We start from the raw sequence: 23727 nt of genomic DNA on the forward strand, positions 1-23727 counted from the left end.
GGTCCATTATCATACGAAATAGAAGTTTCATTTTCTTCTTCATTCACATTCTGCGTCCAGATGTGTTGTTTATTTTTTCATCGCAGTTTCTAGAAAACGTAGTTGTTCAAAATAGGTGTACTGTTTTTTACTGGTTGCAGCTGAATCACGTTTGACATCCTTTACCCGAAGAACATGGGCGGATAGATTTCCTCTTCTTCTGAATGAGTGTCACTGAAAACTAAGTACAGTAGAAGGTGAGAGAGAGAATAGTCGCTAAGTGCTCTCACTTTTAGTTATTGGGTGCATCAATCTGGGTATTTTCGCGCGGTGGCATCTCATTGTTTAGGACATCATATATCCTCAATAATGTGTCGTATTTCAATTTTTTGGTTAGAGACTTTCGCAGGCATACAGAGAACAACTCAGCAAAATTTTATCGCAGTTGGATGAATGGTTTAGGAAAGCGTAGAGGACAAACACACATACATTCACTTTCATATATAGAGATGTTAAAGTGATTGAACTGCTTTCTTAATTTTGTTTCAGATATCTGGGAACGGGAATTTCGAAATAAAATCTACATTACCAATACAAAATAAATCAGTCTACAATCTCAGTGTTTGTAAGACAGGTTTTAGATGCCATTCGGGAAAAACGTTAGACGAAAATGCTTTCCATACCTCATCACGGATTTTTGGCTTAAGACAGCTGCTTATTTTTCCGAAAAAACCAACTTCCCACACTGCATTGGAGTCATTGGCGGAAAACATGTACGAGTGATCAAGCCAACTGGAAGTCGTTCATTGTATTATAATTACAAAAACTTTCTCTCAGTCATGCTGCTCGCTTTGTGTGATGCCAACTACAAATTCATTTTCGTGGATGTGGGTGCATATGGTAGGTCTGCTGATCCTTCGATGTTTAAGGACAGTGTTTTTAGAGAAAACTAGATGAGGTCTCCTTAAATATTCTTTAAGCTCTATCTTCTTTCCAGGGTTTCAATGAACCTTGCCCTTTGTGGTTGTGGGGATAAAGGTTCCTGTTTGACAACAAAGCTACTTAGACCTTATGCAGGTACATGTTTGAGCATAAAAAAATTCATGCATATAACTACCGATGTAGGAGAACACGAAGGAATATAGAGTGTACGTTTGGAATCTTAGCCTATAAATGGAGAGTTTTCCACCCACCATTGAATGTTGACCTTCATTTGGGTGAATCCATAATACGAAGTTTTGTTTTGCACAACTTTGTCAGAGAACGTGATGGTTTCAAAGTTGAAGATACCTTGTCAGTCGAAGGTTTATATGAATGGACTGAAGACCGTCAACCGCCAACAAATAAAGCAACACAGTTTAGAGACAAGTTTTGTGATTATTTTGTCTGTGAAGCAGGAGCTGTACCTTAGCAAATTAACAGAATCTAAATAAATGAACTCAACGGCATGACCGCTGAAGCGAGAACGTGTACCTACTATTTATCATAATTATAGTTTAGTGGATGTAGTCTGTTTAGTGTTTTAACACCCATGTGAATATTAGCAAAAAAGTAAATAAGTGGCAGCTATTTTAAAAATTCATAACCTTTTGAATTTTTTTCCTGTTATAGAGAAAAACGACGGTTATTCTTCCAAGCTTAATGTAGAAGAATAAGGTTATTATTTAAAAAAGTAGAAGTACAAGCATTCAGTTTTCTCTGTAGTCGTAGTGGTAACATTATACTTGCTAGGATTTACGAATAAATGTGTTGTTCTTTTTGTGGTCTTCAGTCCTGAGACTGGTTTGATGCAGCTCTCCATGCTACTCTATCCTGTGCAAGCTTCTTCATCTCCCAGTACCTACTGCAACCTACATCTTCCTGAATCTGCTTGGTGTATTCATCTCTTGGCATCCCTCTACGATTTTTACCCTCCACGCTGCCCTTCCAATCCTAAATTGGTGATCCCTTAATGCCTCAGAACAAGTCCTACCAACAGATCCCTTCTTCTAGTCAAGTTGTGCCAGAAATTTCTCTTCTCCCCAGTTCTATTCAGTACCTCCTCGTTAGTTATGTGATCTACCCATCTAATCTTCAGCATTCTCCTGTAGCACCACATTTCGAAAGCTTCTATTCTCTTCTTGACCAAACTATTTATCGTCCATGTTTCACTTCCATACATGGATACACTCCATACAAATGCTATCAGAAACGATTCCTGACACTTAAATCTATACTCGATGTTAACAAATTTCTCTTCTTCAGAAACGATTTCCTTTCCATTGCCAGTCTACATTTTATATCCTCCCTACTTCGTTCATCATCAGTTATTTTGCTCCCCAAATAGCAAAACTTCTTTACTACTTTAAGTGTCTCATTTCCTAATCTAATTCCCTCAGCATCACTCAACTTAATTCCACTACATTCCATTATCCTCGTTTTGCTTTTGTTGATGTTCATGTTATATCCTTCTTTCAAGACACTGTCCATTCCGTTCAAAGTCCTTTGCTGTCTCTGACATAATTACAATCACATCGGAGAACCTCAAAGTTTTTATTTCTTCTCCATGGATTTTAATACCTACCCGAATTTTTCTTTTGTTTCCCGTAGAGCTTGCTCGATATACAGATTGAGTAACATTGGGGAGAGGCTACAACCCTGTCTCACTCCCTTCCCAACCACTGCTTCCCTTTCATGCCCCTCGACTCTTGTAACTGCCATCTGCTTTCTGTACAAATTGTAAATAGCCTTTCGCTCCCTGTATTTTACCGCTGCCACCTTCAGAATTTGAAAGAGAGTATTCCAGCCAACATTGCCAAAAGCTTTTTCTAAGTCTACAAATGCTAGATACGTAGGTTTGCCTTTCCTTAATCTGCGAATAAATATAATATTGCTTAAATACTTACAAAGGTTATTCCTCATAACCAAGGACTGCTGCTCAAAATCCGGTCGGAGTGAACAAATAATTTCACTCCAAGCATTTAGTTTTAACTGCTAAGTACTGTAAGCTTCAGAACTGGTGTCCCAAACTGCTGGATGTTGTTCAGCTGCACAAATGTAAACTTCAGTATTCACTTGCATGTCCAATAACTTCTAGCATTCTTTCAGTGCTTCTTCCAGCTTCATGTTTTTATCCATTTTCTCGTGTCCACACTTTCACTCGAAAGGCACACACAAGGCCACTTCTGTCTCTAGGATAAGGTCCACTGACAGACATACCTAGTGCACATTGTCTTTCTTTCCAGCCCTACCTGCCTGTTGGAGCTCCTGATACATGTAAAACCCTCTCCAGGTGTGTCTGCTTGGACCCTACTGAAGGAGCGGCCCCCCTTTCCACTCACAGGGGGAATGGGCGTGGTGGCCAGGTGACCAGTCTCCACGTTGGTCATCCGCCTCGAGTGACGCGAAAAAATACCACCCGCCACTCACCCTGCAGTGAGGGTGATCCACCGCATTGAATACACACAGAGGTGACTCAGAAGCAGAGCCTGTGGGGCTCACCTGAGGTGTCCCAGATTCTACACCACCGCTACACCCGAGGCAGCAGCCTGAAGGTGACTGACCATAGCAAAAAGCACATTGAGGTATTTGTGAACTGTGGCCAAATCTTCCTGCGTCTGCACACAGCATGGACACATCCAGCTTAACAAGATTAACTGAAGAAGTGAGGTATAAAAGTATACTATTCGAGATATATAACTTGAATTAATTTCGAAATGAGATCAGCTTATGATGAAAATAGAGCCCAAACAGCAAAGCAGTGCAATTAGACATCTGTAACATAGCTAAAAAAGGTATGTCAGGGCCATTTAAGTAAATTTCTACTGTGTGTGTGGGGCTTCCTCCCATCATTACCAAATATGCTATTAAAACTAGTCTTCCACGGTGTATACATGCATATAAATCTCCTTCTGATTTCGAAATGTAATTTTCTTAGGAAGAAGAAAAGATACCTAGTGACCCCGAGGTGCAATGACACGAGATGCACACTACCAAGAAGGTAGGTTTCCAACGAGATGGTGAGTAGATGTTTGAAATTCTAAGAATATAAGCATAAGCTATAGGAAAAAGAACTGGTAGCTACTGCGATTTTCCAGACAGCTGCTCCATAAGAATAGCATTTTTTAACGTCAGCCATTTGCAACATATATGGTTTGACTTCGAGTCTTTAGATGCTTTGCTTCTACCACATTTTACATGCGGTGGAATTTAATAGTTCAGGAGCTACAACGACAGTCAGAGGTTCACTTTTTCTGGCGTGCTATTCATACGCGACATTCCTACTACTTATTCGAAGCATGCTATTTCTGACTTACATCTACCCCCATCACGCTCCCCACATGGTCTTTACGTGTAAAGGATGTTGGCGGCGGTAGAATCCTTCTGGTGTCAGCTTCAAATGCCTGTTATCTAAATTTTTTCAATACTGTTGCTCGAATAGAACATTACCTTCCCTCCAAGGATTCTCACTTGAGTTTTCAAAGCATCCACTCTCACGAATTTGACAGGAACCAATAGGAATGCTTTTGCAGGGCTGCAGTTTGAGGGAAACCCAGGTGTGCAGGCTCACACTCGTTTCGGATAGGCTGGACAGCAGCCAAATATTTTGCCATTGTTCATTGGGTCGGCCTTTCCCACATGTTCGATTTGCAGATGGGAGGAGGGGAAGCATATTGTTCGATATAGTGATGTTTACGCCAGTGACATTTAAGTGTTTAGCCTTATGTGAAGGATAAGACTACTTTTGTGAGTCTGGAATCGTTAACAGCTGTCCGGCATGGTGAGCAGTGTGTTGTCCATGATCAGTACAGCACTGACGTGTGGGCGGAGGTCTGCGACACAATGGTGACAGTGGCTGCTCTTCGCATGTGGACTGGTGCTGGCGGCGGGGATGGAGGCCGAGGCATTGCAAGGGTGGAGAAGAGAGTGAAACATCCTGCTCCACCCATAGACCGACAGATATTTGCAGGATTATTTCGGCAGCAGTATACAAGAATTCTAAGTGACTTACTTCCACAAGGCAACCGACAGACAGTACGTAATTACCATTGGATATCTTCAGCGATTTGACGACGGCTACCGCCCATTTTGACATTGGAGGAAGTGACCACCCAGCCTGTGAGAAGACCCCAAAGATGTCACAGAGATGTCTCTAAAGGTTTTCTGGCGAGTGTGATCCTACTGCCGAAAAAAGTTACGCGCCATGCAGAGGGACTCTCAAGATCAATGTAACTAATTAGTCAATCAATCTGATATCAATGATGTGTCACCAAGCGGATGGGAGAGAGGGTGAGAGTGCCACAGATATGATTCGCGAATTGGCGCAGTAATCAGGCGTTTTCTCGTTGAAGCGAGATCTTTTAACGAAATTTCAATATCTCACAGGGAGAGATGACCATTTCAATAAAATGAGCTATATTACCGAATATACAAAGTGATACGTAGTATCAACCAGATATTTACACCTCAAGAGACTTCAAAAATGATGAGGCATTTTGCTACTTTAACAGAGTTCAAGAGTGGGGAGATATCCTGTGACAGATGTAGAACATGCTCTTAGCACTCTGTCATGAGTCAAAAATGAGTTTAATATTCTAGTCCTGAGATACAGGACTAAACGGATATTAAGCTGATGAGAACCGATTATTTTTACCTGATGAGGGAATACTTAGAGGAAATATAGCCTGCGCCATACTGTTGCACAGTATTTTCACAACAAGTAACGATACTTTAGCGTTGTGTAAATGCGTGTATACTCTGATTTCTTCTGTCTTCGAAAATCACTCGTATAAAAGGCTCGAATCTACATGTCGCATGAGAAATTCGAGGTGTATGGACAACAACATCTCCATTTCATACTGGGTAAAGTGGATTTTTTGAACTGGGAACCTACGTCGGGGGTGCAATTGTAGTTAGAACTATATGTTCAAGCTGTACCTTCTTCTATTGCAATGTGTTGCAGCAAGTGACATGAGTTATCGCGAGGCTTTGGCATACCAAAAACTGCGCCTTAGCTTCGCGTGAGTGGTAGATACAAATCGCCTGCGACTGTGTGCGATTAGAAGGCTTTTTGGCCAGATATGTTTAATGTAAAGTGGAAATGTTATGACGGAGGACAGTGCTTGTACTCTCAAACATCAATGCATACAATACCTCACATATAAAAAACACTACGAATTATATGTGACGGAGATTTAATTACTTCATTTTCAATGTATGTGTGTGATCCTCAACTGTAGAAAATGTGTTTTATTACGAAGAAGAATCATTGTAAGGTGTTGGTGAATGTTTTCAGCAATCTATTTGACTTACACCTTCCGGAGTTTTTCCCCTACCTTGTCTCCCATAAAATTTTAAACAATTAATTCGATAGGGTAGTACAATTTTTGATATCACAATTGTGCCAGCACCCACTTTGTCCCCAACATTAGGCAATAGGAACACAGTATTCTGAGGAGGGATGAAAAACTCGGTCTGTGTTTTTGGACACATTGGTTCATGCAGCAGGTGTTCACACATACAGGAAGTCACCACTTCAGAGAGGAAGGATGCTAACCTGGAATGTGCAAGTTATGCCTCCTCCTAATGCTTTGCCCTGGGGCCTGCAAGAACAAACTGATGTCCCTTCGGCAGGTAGACACACAAGAAAACGAACCAGTATCAGTACACGTGGTTCCTAGTGGCTGATGTGGGCTATATGGTCTCCAAGAGCAGTTTATCTGTGGTGTGCTGTACAGACCCCAAGAGTGGTTTCTCTGCATGCAGTCGGTATGGAGTACAGGAACCTAGCACATACACAGTCTCGCTGCAGTTCCACCGGCCATCGTGGAGCTGTCAGCATTTGGTGATCCACCCAGTGCTGGTTGTGCCCAGCTGGCAGATGTGGACGACAGGGCCCCTGGTGCCTGGCTGGTTGACACAACCATGGGCAACCCAAAACTGCACCTGTTCCCATTCTTTGGTGCTTACAGTTATTACATCATGGGAAGTGCAGGAGGGGAGGAAAGGGGAGGAACCCTGTCTCCAACAAACTGATTAAGGAGAGAATATGCAAATTGAGTCGAACATATATATTATTACATCAGTTGACACTGATTTCAATTTCATACTTTCAGATCCTTCCACACCAAGAGCTCAGGACTGCTGAGTCTTTTTCCTTCCAATTTCCAGGTGGGGAGGGCAGAGGGAGTGGGGGAGGGGAGAGGAGGGTTGGAGGATTTCCCAGCAGGATAAAAATGGTTCAGAACTGAACTGTAAGGGGAGACAAAAAGTATTGTCCCATTTCCCAGGGGGGTGGGGGAGGACAAGGGAGAGGGGATGGAGTGGGTGGTTTCTCCGAAGGACAGATTATTCTCAGGAGACAGAAATCAACACCCAAGGGGTCATAAATCAGTCCCAGGGGATCATAAACCACTTAGCAGAACAATAGGTTAAGGTAGGGGGAAGGAGATAATTTTTCCATTACTGTATACTTGCCCCTGGATGTATGCAACATGCACAAACAAAATGCACCAGGTCCTTTGCCCTACCACTATCACCCATCAGCTATTAACTGACGCAGGGTTTAAGTCGTCACATGTCACGCCATCAAACAACAGATCTGTTCGCTTCATGTTGACAGGAGTTTGAATAAAATACCTCGACTTTCTCCACCTCTGAATGTAGGAACATTTTCTCATTACTTTCAGCTGTTCCACAAGATATTACCATCCATAAGCTCCAGTTGGCTGATCCCAATGATGCAGAGCACTAGTGCCCTACAGAAATTCTTATAGGTGCAGACCAGTACTGGAAAATAATAAAGGACTACACACCAATATGCCTAACTGGTTCAGCATTTATTTGTTTAAGATTTGGTTGTATTCTTAGTGAGTGCAGGTCGGGTACTATTCTCATACGTTATTAACCATGTGAACCTCATCAAAATTTCTTAGACATGAACCGGCCGGGGTGGCCGAGCGGTTCTATTCGCTACAGTCTGGAACCAGGTGACAACTATGGTCGCAGGTTTGAATTCTGCCTCAGGTATGGATGTGTGTGATATACTTAGGTTAGTTAGATTTAAGTAATTCTAAGTTCTAGGGGACTGATGACCCGAGAAGTTAAGTCCAATAGTGCTCCCATTTGAACAATTTTTCTTAGACTAGAGTCACTTCTGGAACTTAGAAATGATGACGATAAAATAACAATAAGAACGATTGCTCTCTCCAAAACATGGCTGTTTTACAGAACTTTAGTAACGCATTTCAAATGGCGGAGGGCTGGACGGTAGTTCCAGAAGTAAGAAAGATATCCAGGAAATTTAACGTCATAGCAGGGGCGACACTACCCAACCACAACCAATCGGGAAGATTTGCTGTCATGCGAAACATCAATAAAGAGAAAAAGACTCTGCCATTCTGTATTCCTGCTTTAGTGGGATTATTTTTGTTTTATATATCTTATTCCAGTTATTCTTTGTATTGTGAAATACTCTGGAGGAAGTGTTAGTAGTGCTCCAGTTTCGCATCAACGTTTGTATACCATTGCACTTAATTGTTTTTCTGTCCAATAAACAGTTTTACACAAAAAATAGCCAGGTAGGTTACAAGCAGCTTCCTGGGAGGTACCCCGCTACTGCATGGAATTTACCTAGTAGGTGAGAGACAAGAACCAGTGTGCCAATCAGTCTGGGATCGATTTTTAGGCAGTTTCTCATATCTGACTAGGTGAATACCAGACTGGTACCCATGTTGCGCGTAGTTTACGCACTTCACAAATATTTCGAAAACATTCTCACACTTCCACATGGATAAAGCTACGTAGGTGGAGACGTATGGGATACACAAATTCCATCCCTGGAGGGATGAGGTGGCGACAAGAAAGGTATTTGTCTAGCCTTTACCACTAAATAATCCAAATTCAGTTCACCACGCTGAAAACATGGGATAAGCCCAGGGAAAGAAAGAAGAGGAAGACATTGTGCAATAAGAGAATTACCTATACCCAAATTGTGACCTATTGAAATCTATTTCCTTGTATATTTTGAAGTATATGTTATGGTTTTAATGTACTGGATGATAATAACTCTGAACGATAGATTGCTCTGCTGTTTTCCATGAATACTTCTTCACTTATTGTGTTCCTCTGGGGCTCTTTGTATATAACATGAAATTTTTATATGCTTTAAGATTCTAAAGGAAATGAAATGTAAAACAACTTTATATGGTTCTACATTGCTTTTATTAATTCTGTCCAGTCTGTCTTCCAGAAAATGGAGCAAAATTACTCACTACAAAACTTATTTTAGAATATTAATAAAAACTCTTTTAAACATCTAAACTGAAGCAAAATTTATACTACTCAGTACGATGATACATTGCATGAGAATGATGATAGTAATGGTGAAAGTAATGACACTCATAATTGTCTATGGTACATGTCATGTAGGTTTTGAGATTTAATGGTTGGTAAGCTGTGATCAAGAGTGGAAATGAAAGTAGTGGCTAAAATAATGATCTTCAGAGGCAGTTTTACTGCTTTGCTACCAATTTATCACATTCTTATATCAAGAGATGTAATGATGCTATATGAGAAGACCTCTATATCTTAAGAAGATTGAAACAAGTGATATCAAACGAAAAGTCATGGAAAAGATGGTTGACATAATTTTATTGTAATTAAATTTAGAAACTGTGGATGACATATTCTGCCCTTAGTACTCATTTCAAAATAGCCTCTAGTAGAATTTCGTACATGTGCTTGTTCAGTCACCTATGTAATTGTGATATCATGTCTGGACTATGAGTTATTATGGCACAATTATTCATTACAACAGTTGGTTGTCTCTCATTCTATCCTACACATTAGAAAGAATATGACAACAAACACAGCGAAATATCTATTACACAATATGTACAGTTTTGAAGGTTTTTAAATTACAATGATTAGTCAAACGTTCTATCATAGTAGATGAACACTATACTTTGTTCCTCTTGCTCAGTCTCAATTGGATACCACCCTTTGGCGTAAGGATAAACGCTCTGGATTCGAAGGAGAGATTTCGAATGGTCTTCTCGCATGGTTCTATGTTATACTTCGCGAGAATGTGCGTAAGCCCAACTTTCGTTTGCAACAGGCCAAATCTCATCCCTGAAACAAGAAAAAAGTTGTTACTCTTCACTAATATACTCCCTTATACTGAGATAAGAAACAAAGACGAGAACTAGGATGAGACTTAACAACCTGTTATGCAAACTTATCATACTTTCGGAGGTATTAGAGCATACACTAATATTCAATAAGTTTTTAATTTTGTTTTAAATATCTCATATAAATCTGTAAAATTTTTGTAGCATTTTCTTGCTTTTGAACAAGATATGACATCTGAAACTGTTCTTGTTGAATTTTCATTTTTACACTAGCTCAATTTTTTTTCAAATTTTCTATTCAACCACGTGTCTTTCTTTTATATACGTTGTTCTTTCTTTATTTTGATATTAATTACAGTATTTTACCACCCAACACTCTTTCCCATTTATTACGCATAAGATTACAGCAGTTCATCAATCATCCATCAAAAACTGTTGACTACGAGAATGTAGAGTTTTCTGTTCAGCTCTAGATAAAGGTAATGGAACCCACAAGAGCTAGTGTTCATTAATCAATAACATAAGAACAAACTGTGAAAAACAGAGGTACTTCCATAAAAGAAATGTAGACACTGAGAAATTCCTCTGACAACGTCAAGTTGCGGTTTTGAGATTTTTCTGTCGCTAATAACAGTCAACAGATGTTAGGTAAACTTCTTTATTACATTATATACACATCAAAAAACGTTTTACATCACCCCAGTCCCCAGAACTCCTGAAGATAGACGTTGATTGTGGATATCGTATCACAGACGCAATCCATTTGACTGTTCAGAGATGTCACTAAACCCGCCCAAAGATGTAAATAACCATGCATGAGCAGCGCCAATTAGACGGGGGGAAGGGGGTGGGGGTGGGCCGACAGCCGATAAGTTCCAGCCGTTCCACCAGGAAAGAGATACAAAGCTCGTGTTGTCTGTAGTTCAACCATGCCTAGATGCGTAGACAGTCAATATCGCGGTCCGATCGCGTCCGCATTGTTACTTTGTGCCTGAAAGGGCTCTCAACAACGGAAGTGTCCAAGCGTCTCGGGGTGAATCAAAGCGATGTTGTTCGGACATGGAGGAGATACAGAGAGACAGGAACTGTCAATTACATGCCTCGCTCAGGCATTAGTACTGCAATGGTTAACCGCTACCTACGGATTATGGCTCGGAGGAACTCTGACAGCAACGCCACCATGTTGAATAATGCTTTTCGAGCGGCCACAGGACGCCGTGTTACGACTCAAACTGTGCGCAATAGGCTGCATGATGCGCAACTCCACTCCTGACGTCCACGACGAGGTCAGTCTTTGCAACCACGACACCATGCAGCGCGTGCAGATGGGCTCAAAAACATGCCGAATGGACCCCTCAGGATTGGCATAACGTTCACTTCACCGATGAGTGTCGCATATACCTTCAACCAGACAATCGTCGGAGTGTTTGGAGGTAACCCGGTCAGGCTGAACCCCTTAGACACACTGCACAGACAGCGAAGCAAGGTGGAGGTTCCCTGCTGTTTTGGGGTGGCATTATGTGGGGCCGACGTACGCCGCTGGTGGTCATGGAAGACGCCGTAACGGATGTACGATACGTGACTGCCATCCTCCGACTGATAGTGCAACCATATCGGGAACATATTGGCGAGGCATTCGTCTTCATGGGCGATAATTCGCGCCCCATCGTGTAGATCTTGTGAATGACGTCCTTCAGGATAATGACATCGCTCGACTAGAGTGGCCAGCATGTTCTCCAGACATGAACCCTACAGACCACGCCTGGGATAAATTCAAAAGGGCTGTTTACTGACTAAGTGACCCACCAATCACTCTGAGGGATCTACGCCGAATCGCCATTGAGAAATGGGACGATCTGTACCAACAGTCCCTTGATGAACTTGTGGATACTATGCCACGACGAATACAGACATGCATCAGTGCAAGAGGACGCGCAGCTGGGAATTAGGGGTACTGGTCTAAACAGCAATCTGGACTACCATCTTGAAGGTCTCGCTGTATTGTGATACGACATGCAATGTGTGGTTTTCATGAGTAATAAAAAGGGCGGAATGTTGCTGATGTTCATCTTTATTCCAGTTTTCTGTACAGGTTCCGGAACTCGGAACCGAGGTGATGCAAAACTTTTTTTGATGTGTGTACATTTAGGGTATACCCCATAGCAGATGATCTAACAAAAAATATTTTACAGAACTATCATAAGAACATGATAATCCAGATCAAGTCGTGATTCAGAAATACATGTCACACATTACAATGTAGGTAGTAAAATGACACATACCAAGTAAAATAATTGACGAAATAACATCACGAACAAAATCATAATTTTAAGCTACTAGTGCTAAGTGAACAAGAACAACGTCAATACAGATTTGAAGGAAATAATGCAGTTTTCATTTCTTCTGAATAGCCAGGTATCATTAAGACATCAACGTCCATTGGTGACATATCAAGAGGGTAGTAAGCTGCTCTGCTCTCACAGATTACTTCTTCATTTACTCTTGCTAGCATGGGTAGGATGTGTGCATGTTCTGTGTGGACGAAGGAGAAGCTGGCTGCAGTTCGCGAACAGGTGAATGCACTTTTGGCTACTGTCACTCACCTTCAGGCTGCTGCCTTGGGGAGTAGCGGTGTTGGAGAATATGGTGCATCGCATGGTACACTCCAGGTGTCGCTTGTTTCGCCCAGAGGCTCTGCTTCTAAGACCACTCCTAGTGTACCAGACGCAGTGGAACTGCACCCACAGCAGAGCGAGTGGCAGGTGGTAATGCGTTAGCGTCGCTCGAGACGGAGGTCAACGTGAAGACCGACCGTCTGGCCTTGCCCATTCGCTCTGTGAGTGAGCAAGTGGACGTTCCTTTAGCAGGATACGAGCACACATACCAGCAGAGGGGTTTACTAGTTATTAGAACTCCAACATCAGGTGCGTTATGGGGCCCTTTAGGCAGATAGGGCTGGAAAGAAAGCCAATGTGCACTAAGTGTGTCTGCCGGTGGACATCATACGAGAGATAGAAGTAGCCTTGCCTATGGCTATTGAGCGTTCAGGGTGCAGTCGCCTGCACGTTTTGGCTCATGTTGGCACCAACGACGCCTATTGCACTGGTTCTGAGGTCATATCAGTTTCTAAGGAGGCTGGTGGAGGTGGTGAAGGCAGCTGGCCTCAAGTGCAGGGTGCAGACAGAGTTCGGAATTTGCAGCATTGTTCCCAGAGTTGATAGGTGTCCTTTTATTTGGAGCCGAGTGGAGGGTCTCAACCGACTGTGACGGTCTTGCCAGCAGATTTGTAGACCTCTGTTATTGAGTGGGAATTTGTAGGTCAGGGCTGCACTACACGAAGGAAGCAGCTACTCAGGTAGGAGCGCACTTTTGGAATGAGCATGGGGGTTTCTTAGGCTAGGCGGTAGTCTGAAGTATACTGTGGAACGCCGCGCGGGATTAGCCGAGTGGTCTCAGGCGCCGCAGTCATGGACTGTGATGCTGGTCCGGGCGGAGGTTCGAGTCCTCCCTCGGGCATGTATGTGTATGTCTGTCCTTAGCATAATTTAGGTTAAGTAGTGTGTAAGCTTAGGGACTGATGACCTTAGCAGTTAAGTCTCATAAGACACACATTTGAACATTTTGAACTCTGAGGAACGCTCACCAATCGATATGCGGAAAGGGAAGTCAGATCACGGTTAGAGTAAAGACTCCTCCACTTTCAAACTTTTATCAGTAAGTTGTTGAGGTATTCATAGCGAAGCTCCCAAATCTACTGCTCTCCAGGAAAGCACTCGCGCTCAAATTATTCTTGGGACCAAGAGCTGGCGGAAACCTGAACTAAAAGGATCTGAGCTGTTTATAGAGTCATGGAACGTATATCTGAAAGACAGATTAGACACCATAGGAGGGGGAGGGCTCATTGGGGCTGGAAAAATATTGTCTGCGTTGAAGTTGGAAATGAAAGTGACAGTGAAATTATCTGGATGCGTATGACAGGTCTAGAAGAAACCAAGTTAATTTTTTGATGTTTCTACCCGCCACCCGATTTCACAGTGACATTTCTAGAACCATTCAAAGGAAGTTTTTGGTCAGAAGTGAGTATACAGGTAGGAGCTACTCAGGTCGGAGAGCACTTTTGTAGTGTACATGAGGGTTTTTAGGCTAGGGCAGATCATGACCCAGATCATGCAATACTAGTTGGAGGCGACTTTAACCTACTGGGTATGGAGTGGGAGGTCTATGGATTCATTGCAGGGAGTACACACAGACAGTCTTACGAAGCATTTTCGAATACGTTTTCTGGAAACTGTCTTAAGCAGCTAGTTTGGCAGCACACACGCTATAGAAATATCTTTGACTTTGTAGCTACAAACAGACAGGTCCTTAGCGAGAGCATCAGTATAGAGACGGGGATTAGAGATAATGATGTCGTTGTAAGTCGAAAGTTAATAAATTCATCAAGAGCAGAGAAGCAGTTGTTAGTATCTCACTTAGGCAGTGAATTGAATCTCTTAGATCCAGTAAGATCTAGTTTATCACAAGCTGGGAAACTATGTGCCTAATAATTCGATTAAGGACGGAAAAGACCCACCGCAGTTTAACTACGAAATTCGGAAAATGCTGAGGAAGCAAAAACTGTTGCACTCCTGGTTCCAAAGCGAACGCGCAAACGTCGACAGGCAGAGGTTAATTGAGGTCCACGCCTCTGTAAAAAGATCTATGCGTGAAGCATAAAACAACTACAACCCTCATAACTCAGCAAAAAATCCAGTCAAGTGACGAAAAAATTCTGGTCCTGAGTAAAATCGCTTAGCGAGTCTAAGGCTTCCATTCAGTCACTCATAGACCAGCTTCGTGTGGCAGTAGAACATAGCAAAACTATAACCGAAGTTTTAAGTTTCACATTTAAGAAATCTTTGACACAGAAGAATCGTGCAAACATACAGGTATTCGAGCATTGCATAGATGCCCGTGTGGAGAACACAGTAACAAGCATCCATGGCGTAGAGAAACAATTGAAAGAGTTGAAGACAAATAAATCACCAGGTCCGGATGGAGTCCCAATTCAGTTTCACAGAAGTACTGTACGGCATTGTCCTCTTACCTAGCTTACATTTATCGCGAATCCCTTGCCCAGCGCAAAGTCCCAAGGGACTGGAAAAAAGCGCAGGTGGCTCCAGTATATAAGAAAGGTAAAAGTACGGGCCAGCAAAATTACAGAACAATATCCCTGCTGCAGAATCCTTGAACATATTCTCAGTTAGAATATAATAAACTTGCTTGGGACTGAGAAGCTTATATGCACGAATCAGCATGGTTTTAGTAAGTATCGTTCGTGCAAAACTTGGCTTGCCCCCTTTTGCGAATTATGAATGGAGGCCAACAGGCAGTTTTTATACTTCTACATTTCCAGAAAGTATTTGACAGTGTCCCATTGCAGACTGTTAACAAAGGTATGAGCAATGGAATAGTTTCCCAGACATGTGAGTGGCTCGAAAACTTCTTAAGTAATAGAACCCAGTATGTTGTCGTCGACGGCGAGTATTCACGAGAGATAATGATATCGGCAGGTGCCCACTAGGGAATTGTATTTTCTGTATACATAAATGATCTGACAGACAGGGTGGGTAGCAATCTGCGGCTGTTTATTGTTAATGCTGTGGTGTAGAGGAAGATCTCGAATTTGAGTGACTATGTGGTTACAAGATGGCTTAGAGAAAAGTCAATGACTCGTAGTTCCCAATGTAAAAAAAAAAAAAATGTAAGTTAATGCAGATGAGAAGGAAAAACAGACGCCTAATGCTCGGAAACACCATTAGTAGTGTTCTGCTTGACGCAGTCACGTCGTTTAAATATCTAGATACGACACTCGCAAAGCAATATGAAATGGAATAAGCATGTGAGAATTGTGGTAGGGAAGGTGAATGTCAGACTTCGGTAAGGACTGCGAGAAATTAGGGCTCATACGGAAGTATATAGACATTCGTTTTTCCTCTTGCTCTACTTGCGAGTGGAACAGGAAGTAAAATGAGTGGTAGTGATACAATGTATACTCTGCCACGCACCGTACGCAGCTTTTGGAGTACATATATAGATGTAGGTGTAGATAAACTACCGAATTGGCTCGGCGGTGAGCGTAAATTGTCCTAAACTCTCTTCAGACGGGGAGAGATTTAGCAACACGATTCAGAGAGCGCACTTACAAAAGCTATAGTGCACTTGTTTTCCATTTGAGGGTGAATGGTCATCTTTTGCTTCTCATCAATGATGATTTGGACATTGTGCATGATGAACCTCTTTATTCTCGAGAAATTGTAAATTTATGTGCATCGCCAACCCGGTCCGGAAAGTGTTATCAATGAGGAATTCGCAAGTGGCATGCACTGGCTTTCCCAACATTTTTCACGATTTGATGGTTCATTAACCTGTCTCCTTTCGCGCTTACTTACTTTTTTTCTTTACATCGAATAATAATTTTATTTCATTTTTATTCATCTTTCGTTTCCATTACAAGTAAAATAAAATATTTGACTATTGTATTAGCTTGTTTGGAAACCGATTGCATTTGTTATTATTAATATTTCTTTTAGAATGTATTTAGAATGTATTTGCATCAATCACTATTGTTTCTGGAATTCTGAATGTAGATAGCAGATCTGTTTACCTTTAGCGCATCTCTGTGCATTTGTGGAAGTGACACATGACTGCGTTCATTTATGTTTTAGAAGATTCCTGTTGTTTCATCGATTTTATAACTTTGTATCATTTTGTAATACATTTTTACATTTTGTACTTGGTCATAAGGCTTTGACACCATCTGGTTTTTATTATTTTAGTTACTTTTCTCATTTTTACTATTTTAGTTGCATTTTTCATCTATTTGTTGTTTGCCACACATTCTTTCATGTTTTTTTCTTAGTTTCTTTATAATTAATCATGGCATTGTGACATCGAACGTGACGAATAATCTAAATAAAAACAAAAAAGTTTCTCTCGTGGGCTTAAGTAGTCCAATGGTCAGCATGTCATCTGGCGTGTTCAGTTGTTAATTTTTGGATGCATTATTTCCTTCAAATGTCTGTTGACGTTGCCACTGGTAACTTACAGTTGTGACTTTGAACGTGCCGCACTGACTACATTTAAAATTATTTCATCAACTATGTTACTTGGTATGTATCATCTGGCATCAAGTCTTGATCTGGATTACCATGTGTTAATGATTGTTTTGTAAAATATTTTTTGAGAGGTCATCTGATGTTGAACTACACCCCAAACATAAGGTCAACTAACATCTTTAGACTGTTATTAATGACGTAATAACATTGGTTGTAATTTTCACATGGTATGGAGAAGGCTAGAGCTTTTTACCAATGGCACTTAACAATAAGCTGAAAGAAGGTAGAGAAATTATGTAAACTTGCTTGTGTAGCAGTAATAGTAAGCTCAGTTTCATGTTAAAAATAGGCAAATCGTAAGTTCTAAATATTACAATTACTCCAAACCTAGAAGGGTAAAGACCCATTGTCTCCTAGAGGATTACGATATTGGGAGAACACATCACCACAGCTCCATTTAAAAAAAAGTGAAGTTTATACCGACGTCTCTGTAATTATGGCTATTGGTCTGTGAGAAATTTCTCAGAAATAATTTGGGCGAAAACAGAATAAAGATAATGTAAATGGGTCGGTAAATATTTGTGGTAAACTCTTTATGTGAATCATATCAAGTTAATAATATCTAATACCTTATTTCTGTATGTTATGTACGCTGTATAAACAACATAAACAGTTTTTTGTACTATCCTTGATTCCAGTACATTAAGAATTGTCTTGAGCACATTAGTATGTATACATTTAAGTGACTGTGATATGATTTGAAAGAAATTGTAACTGAACATGTATTTTTGTCTCTTATTCCACTTTTTTAAGTGTCTGTGTAGAGAAATACAAGTGTATTATATATATTCTGAAATGCATTACACAGTTTTGTTTTTATGAAATGTTCCATATCCTCGACATTTCCTCCTTGTACATAAGTTTGTCCAAGCTTAACTTTGAGGAGCATTTTTTGTTAATATGTGTGATACTACTGAAACAGGTCAAAGTTGAAAGGAATAAAAAAAATAGTGGTGAGGTGGTTTCAAGAAAGAAAACGAGATACGACGACATGCGCAACAGTTCTCTCACTCACCTATGCAGATGCGTGGTCCTTCTCCAAACGGCAAGTAAACGTAGGGGTGCCTCTGGGCCTTCTGCTCCTCAGAGAACCTCTCAGGGTCGAAGCGTTCTGGGTCTGGAAAGTACTCTGGGTCATGGTGGAGACCATACGCAGGTATCAAGATCTTAGTACCTTTCTCCAGGACTATATCAGTGCCAGGGATCTTATACTCAGTATTGTTTTCCCTGTTGAGTATAACAACTGGTGGATATTTTCTCAGCGTCTCTGTAACACGAACAGTGAAACGATTTTCTTTCAATATTCAATTACGTAGTGTTATCATTTCAGGTTGTAGAATCATTGTAAAGTATATTTCTGTGTTTTTTAAGTAGACTGTTGGATTTTATGGAAGAATTCTATAGACATGCCAAATGAAATACCAGCTGTGAATTTTCTTGAATATAACTAATGTAGTTCATAACATAGAATGAATTTCGTGTCAGGGAATAAGTATCGATTTTTATACAGTTCTGACATGAGTAATGAATACGTTAGTATTACCCAGACAACTGTTCTGTGTAACATAATGTCAAGAATTTAATAAACTGATGAAATTCAAAATCCCACTAAAAAAATTGAAATACATAACTTGTCAAAAATGTCTATATAACAAGACATAGTGTGTTTCATACTTTTATATGTCATTTTAAGATAATTTAGGTCTACATATGGCCCACAGTACCAAGGTAGTGGTTATGTCGCTGACGCTATTATGGTGTTACAGCAGGGTCACACTAAAATTACAACCTGTGAGTGAAAATTGCACTGTGGTCTTATTAGAAATTCAGGAGAAATTCCAGTAGCTCAGGCTGAGGGATGAAACCTTGAAATGTGGTATGATTTTAGTGAAATTACTTGTGATTATTATTTTGCCCCTCACTAACTGTCAAAATAAACTTAGCAACGACATCATTATTATTTGCGACTGTTGACCTATTTCAAATTATTTTTTACACACTTGCTTCATGCATTGGCAGAACGCCAAACCTCAAAAATCTACTTTCAAATGACCACATTCTATTGTTGTTATATGTAGTTTCTAAAATATTTTGTAGCTATAAATCGTTATATGCATTTCAACTTCCAACGAAAACGTACATGACAAATTAATGACTGAGTGTTTAAATGCTATTTGCTTTCTTTCATTTAGGAAGGGTTAGAGCATTACATTAAGAATTCCAAACCACTGTTCATGAGTGATAACGAATTACAAAGAGCTGTTTTCAATTTAATCCCCTGTCCTCAATAATTATTTCATTTGTTACATATCGATGTTATTAACTCTCTCTCTTTCCCCCAGCCATATACTCACTTGCACGTAAAACAAGAAAATGGCACATTTCGGCTGATGTCTAAAAATAAGCCCGCGTTCCATAAAATTTGAATTGGACGCTGATACTAAAATTCATCAGACTGCGGCCTTCTCTGTCAACCTTTCCTAAGTAACTTTATCTAGTGCCCTCTTTCATAACAAATATATTGTATATTCTTGTGTGAGAAACTTCGTTCTGGGGAAAATATTTAGTGTTGGACCCATACCTAGTCGGCAAATAAATAAACTACTCTAGTGGTGAATAACTGTGCAATGTGAAAATAATTGTTTTTGGAAACAGAATCGATATACATATATCAATAGACTGGTATCACTCGTACAAAGTTCAATATCGAAGAATGGATCTTAATATACACGGAATGTTGAAACTAGTAGCATGAGGGATTCAGTTTCATTTCCTCTACCATGAAGCTGCAGTCATCAATATACACTAAGGGCGCAATTGGATGTGCCTAAAAGTTCATAATACCTGCATGACGCCACATGTCCCATATCAAGGACCCGTCGCAGAGCAAGATACTAATTAAATGCAGTAATAAAATTTTGTTAGAACAGGCTGGGACAGCGCTGAGTGGAACACTTCCGCTATGTACATAACGGTGGCATAAGACAGGTCAACACTCGGTACAACCATAGAGTACAAATATCTATGGAGTGAGCATAGCCTACTGCGCATGTTCTCAACATCAAACCGGGCTAATCGCGTGGTAATGGAACGTCGCTGCTACTCTGCAATTTGTGGTAACAGCGAAACTTTAATATTGCACAGTTACACATATTCACCTATTTTTACATACGTTTCTACACGTTTTAGTATTAATAACAGCCATGGTGCAGTATCGTTGTTGCTACGGATGTAAAGAGAAGTACGAGAAAGAAGGACCAGTTACTTTTCATAGTTACGTGCAACAAATATCTAATAGTGAATATCATATTAATGTGAGGCGCTTTATATGTTTAAAAAGAAAGAGACGCGGTATTATAATGTCTTGTATCGTAGAGCAAATTTCGGCGATTCTTTTTTTTCCCCATGTGTTTACGAGAGAAATGCTAGATAAATTTGCAAGTCCGTTCACGCTGCCAGTCAGTGTTTACGTATTCGTTCAAATGGCTCTGACCGAGCGAGGTGGCGCAGTGGTTAGCACACTGGATTCGCATTCGGGAGGACGACGGTTCAATCCCGCGTCCGGCCATCCTGATTTAGGTTTTCCGTGATTTCCCTAAACCGCTTCAGGAAAATGCCGGGATGGTTCCTTAGAAAGGGCACGGCCGATTTCCTTCCCCTTCCTTCCCTAATCCGAGCTTGTGCTCCGTCTCTAATGACCTCGTTGTCGACGGGACGTTAAACAGTACTCTCCCCCCCCCCCCCCCTCAAATGGCTCTGAGCCTATAGGACTTAACATCTGAGGTCATCAGTCCCCTCGAACGTAGAACTACTTAAACCTAACTAACCTAAGGACATCACACACATCCATGCCCAAGGCAGGATTCGAACCTGAGACCGTAGCGGACTGAAGCGCCTAGAACCGTTCGGCCACATCAGCTGGCTTCGTATTCGTGCTACGTTCATCCGCAGAAAAAAATTTATATAAGACAGCGTGATTAATTTCCTCCAGTTTATTCAGGTCCTGAAACCATTGTGTGTATCTAAAAGCTAATGCATGACACACTTTCCGGCATATAATTTTTGTATTTCTAGTTTCCCGAAAGATGAACAGAGATTCGACAGCATGAATAAGTCCAATAGAAAACCTAAAAGGGTGTTGTGGCTACCATTGTTTTCCCCTGCCCGAAAAAACGTAAGTAAAGTGGAACTGAGCTATGATACTGTGCCGAAAAGCACAATACTCTTCCTCTTCACAGCTTTAAAACTATTTCAACTCCAGGTATAAAATTGTTAACATGTCTATAAAACGCATATACAAAGTTTCAGGATACTTCCAAAGGTAATCTATCTGTTCTAGAGAAGTAATACCACTCAAAATACGCTAAACGCTGCACGGACTAACACGCGCCGGCCCAATATCACGTGACTTGAGCAGCAGCAGATGTTGCGCACAGATTTCGTTCTGCGCATCCGAATACTCACTCCATAGTATTTATACTCCATGGGTAGAACTGAGGTGCAAACAGATTGAGAGCTTACTGCCTCATAGTCTGCGAGAGAAGACGCCAGGAACCGTCGATTCATCACATAGACAACAGTGCAGAGCAGAGACAACACTCTTCAGTAACAGGGCTACGTGTTTTAACTCCACCTAGGGATGACATAAGAATGGCTTTTAGCCTGCAAACTTTGCATGAAGGAACGCTCTGAAGGCCTGAAGTTAAACATTAGGCCAACCAAGAGCGCTGACTAGTTCAGAAAACGGGAGCACATATAGTCACCCGTATGGGTGGAGTCACGTGATTGACTGCTATAAAATGCTCTTCTTACTTCCACTCAGAGTTTGGCCATTCCATGTACGTCACGGATAGCGATGGAAGGTCGGCCCTCCTAGCTGCAGGAAGCCCTGGTGAATACGACTAAGTGTCTATAGCGACCACCGACTTGGGTTCACTGAGATGAGTCCACAGTTACCTGGCTGTGGAGAGAACTTCGACTCTGGGAGCTGCACTTCTGCCGGTCATGGTGGCGCTAGCAGCAGTCCAAATACGCAGAGGTGTGTTGGTGCATGTCAGCGTACGGTGCAGCGAGTCAGTGTGCAGACGTTTTCAGACATGCTAATGGTGACTGTGTCGAAAATGGCTCAAAGAACACATATTGGTGACGTTTTGAGGTGTAGAATACTAGGGTGTCTGGAGGCTGGTCAAACACAGCATGTCATAGCACGGGCCCTCCGCTTGCCACAAAGTGTGATCTCAAGATTATCGCAACGATTTCAGCAGACAGGAAACGTTTCCAGGTGCTGCAGCTAGCAGAGCCGACCTTCCATCGCTATCTGTGATGTACATGGAATGGCCTATCTCAGAGAGCGAGTGGAAGGAAGACGAGCATTTTATAGCAGTCAATCGTGTGACTCCACCCATACGGGTGACCACATGTGCTCCCGTTTTCTGAACTAGTCAGCGCTCTTGGCTGGATAGTTCAGACTGGTTCACAATAATGCATTAATCTTGAATGCAACACATTGTGATTTATCATGTGAATTATTTGATATACCTAGTGTATTGCCAACTACATTTCATGCAACTGGACATTTGCCATTAACGAAAATGTTATCTGTTTATTACTTGTACAATGATCCATACATATTAACATATGGAAAGCATTCCTTATCAAGTTTTTCTGAAGTACTCAGCACTCCGCCTTCAGGCAACAAGTGGCCCTTAGGGATCATCCGACCGCCGTGTCATCCTCAGTTGAGGATGCGGATACGAGGCGCGTGTGGTCAGCACACTGCTCTCACGGTCACTATGGTGGTTTTCTTTGACCAGAGCCGCTACTATCCGATCGAGTAGCTCCTCAGTTGGCATCACAAGGCTGAGTGCACCCTGAAAAATGGCAACAGCTCGTGGCGACCTGGATGGTCACCCATCCAAGTGCCGGCCCCACCCGACAGCGCGTAACTTCGGTGATCTGACGGGAACCGGTATATCCACTGCTGCAAGTCTGTTGTCAAGTTCTTCTGAAGACAATGATTTAATTAAGGATATCCATGAAAAGGATATTTCTTCCAATAATGAGTTAAACTTAATTGAAGCAGCAAATAGAATTAAGTCCTTCGATTCATCCAGTGATGTTAATCCATACTTGATTGTCAGTACTGAGTTTTTATTGCTTTTATTAATTTGTCTTTTGCCAACAGCATTTGTCATGTATGAAACTGTCATCTTGAAGGCATGCTTCTCTTTACCGAGTATTACTGTGTCTGCAGATGAAATACGTGTTGCAATGCTTTCTGATGCCACAAATGGCGAAGTAGATTCATAACACCCAGGACATCGTTATGAGCCTCCTATGGTTGCTCTTTTTCTCTGGAGAGAGTGATGTAAGGGTCTACAGGTTGCATGCAGCCGTATAGTACGTAACACGCGCTCGCCAGCCGACCTGTCTGGAATGCTGACAATTTGCTTGGTCAGCACACGCGCACCCGGTCACATTGC

At 41.4% G+C, this 23727-nt stretch overlaps 1 protein-coding gene and 1 pseudogene across 1 annotated transcript in view; both read right to left on the bottom strand.

Moving 5' to 3' along the window:
• Positions 1–5472: 5472 nt before the first annotated feature.
• Positions 5473–5639, bottom strand: LOC126274922 (U2 spliceosomal RNA; annotated as a pseudogene).
• A 3518-nt stretch (positions 5640–9157) lies between these two features.
• LOC126272823 (cytochrome P450 6k1-like) overlaps positions 9158–23727 on the bottom strand; it is a 73250-nt gene continuing 58680 nt past the window's right edge. The window contains exons 7-8 of the mRNA XM_049976019.1: positions 18261–18512; positions 9158–10089 (exon numbers count right to left, since the gene is read on the bottom strand). Of these exons, the coding sequence (XP_049831976.1) occupies positions 9917–10089; positions 18261–18512 (425 nt within the window). The 3' untranslated portion in view covers positions 9158–9916. The remainder of the gene's footprint in view (positions 10090–18260; positions 18513–23727) is intronic.

This window comes from Schistocerca gregaria, chromosome 5 (genome assembly GCF_023897955.1).
Source record: "Schistocerca gregaria isolate iqSchGreg1 chromosome 5, iqSchGreg1.2, whole genome shotgun sequence".
NCBI lineage: Eukaryota > Metazoa > Arthropoda > Insecta > Orthoptera > Acrididae > Schistocerca > Schistocerca gregaria.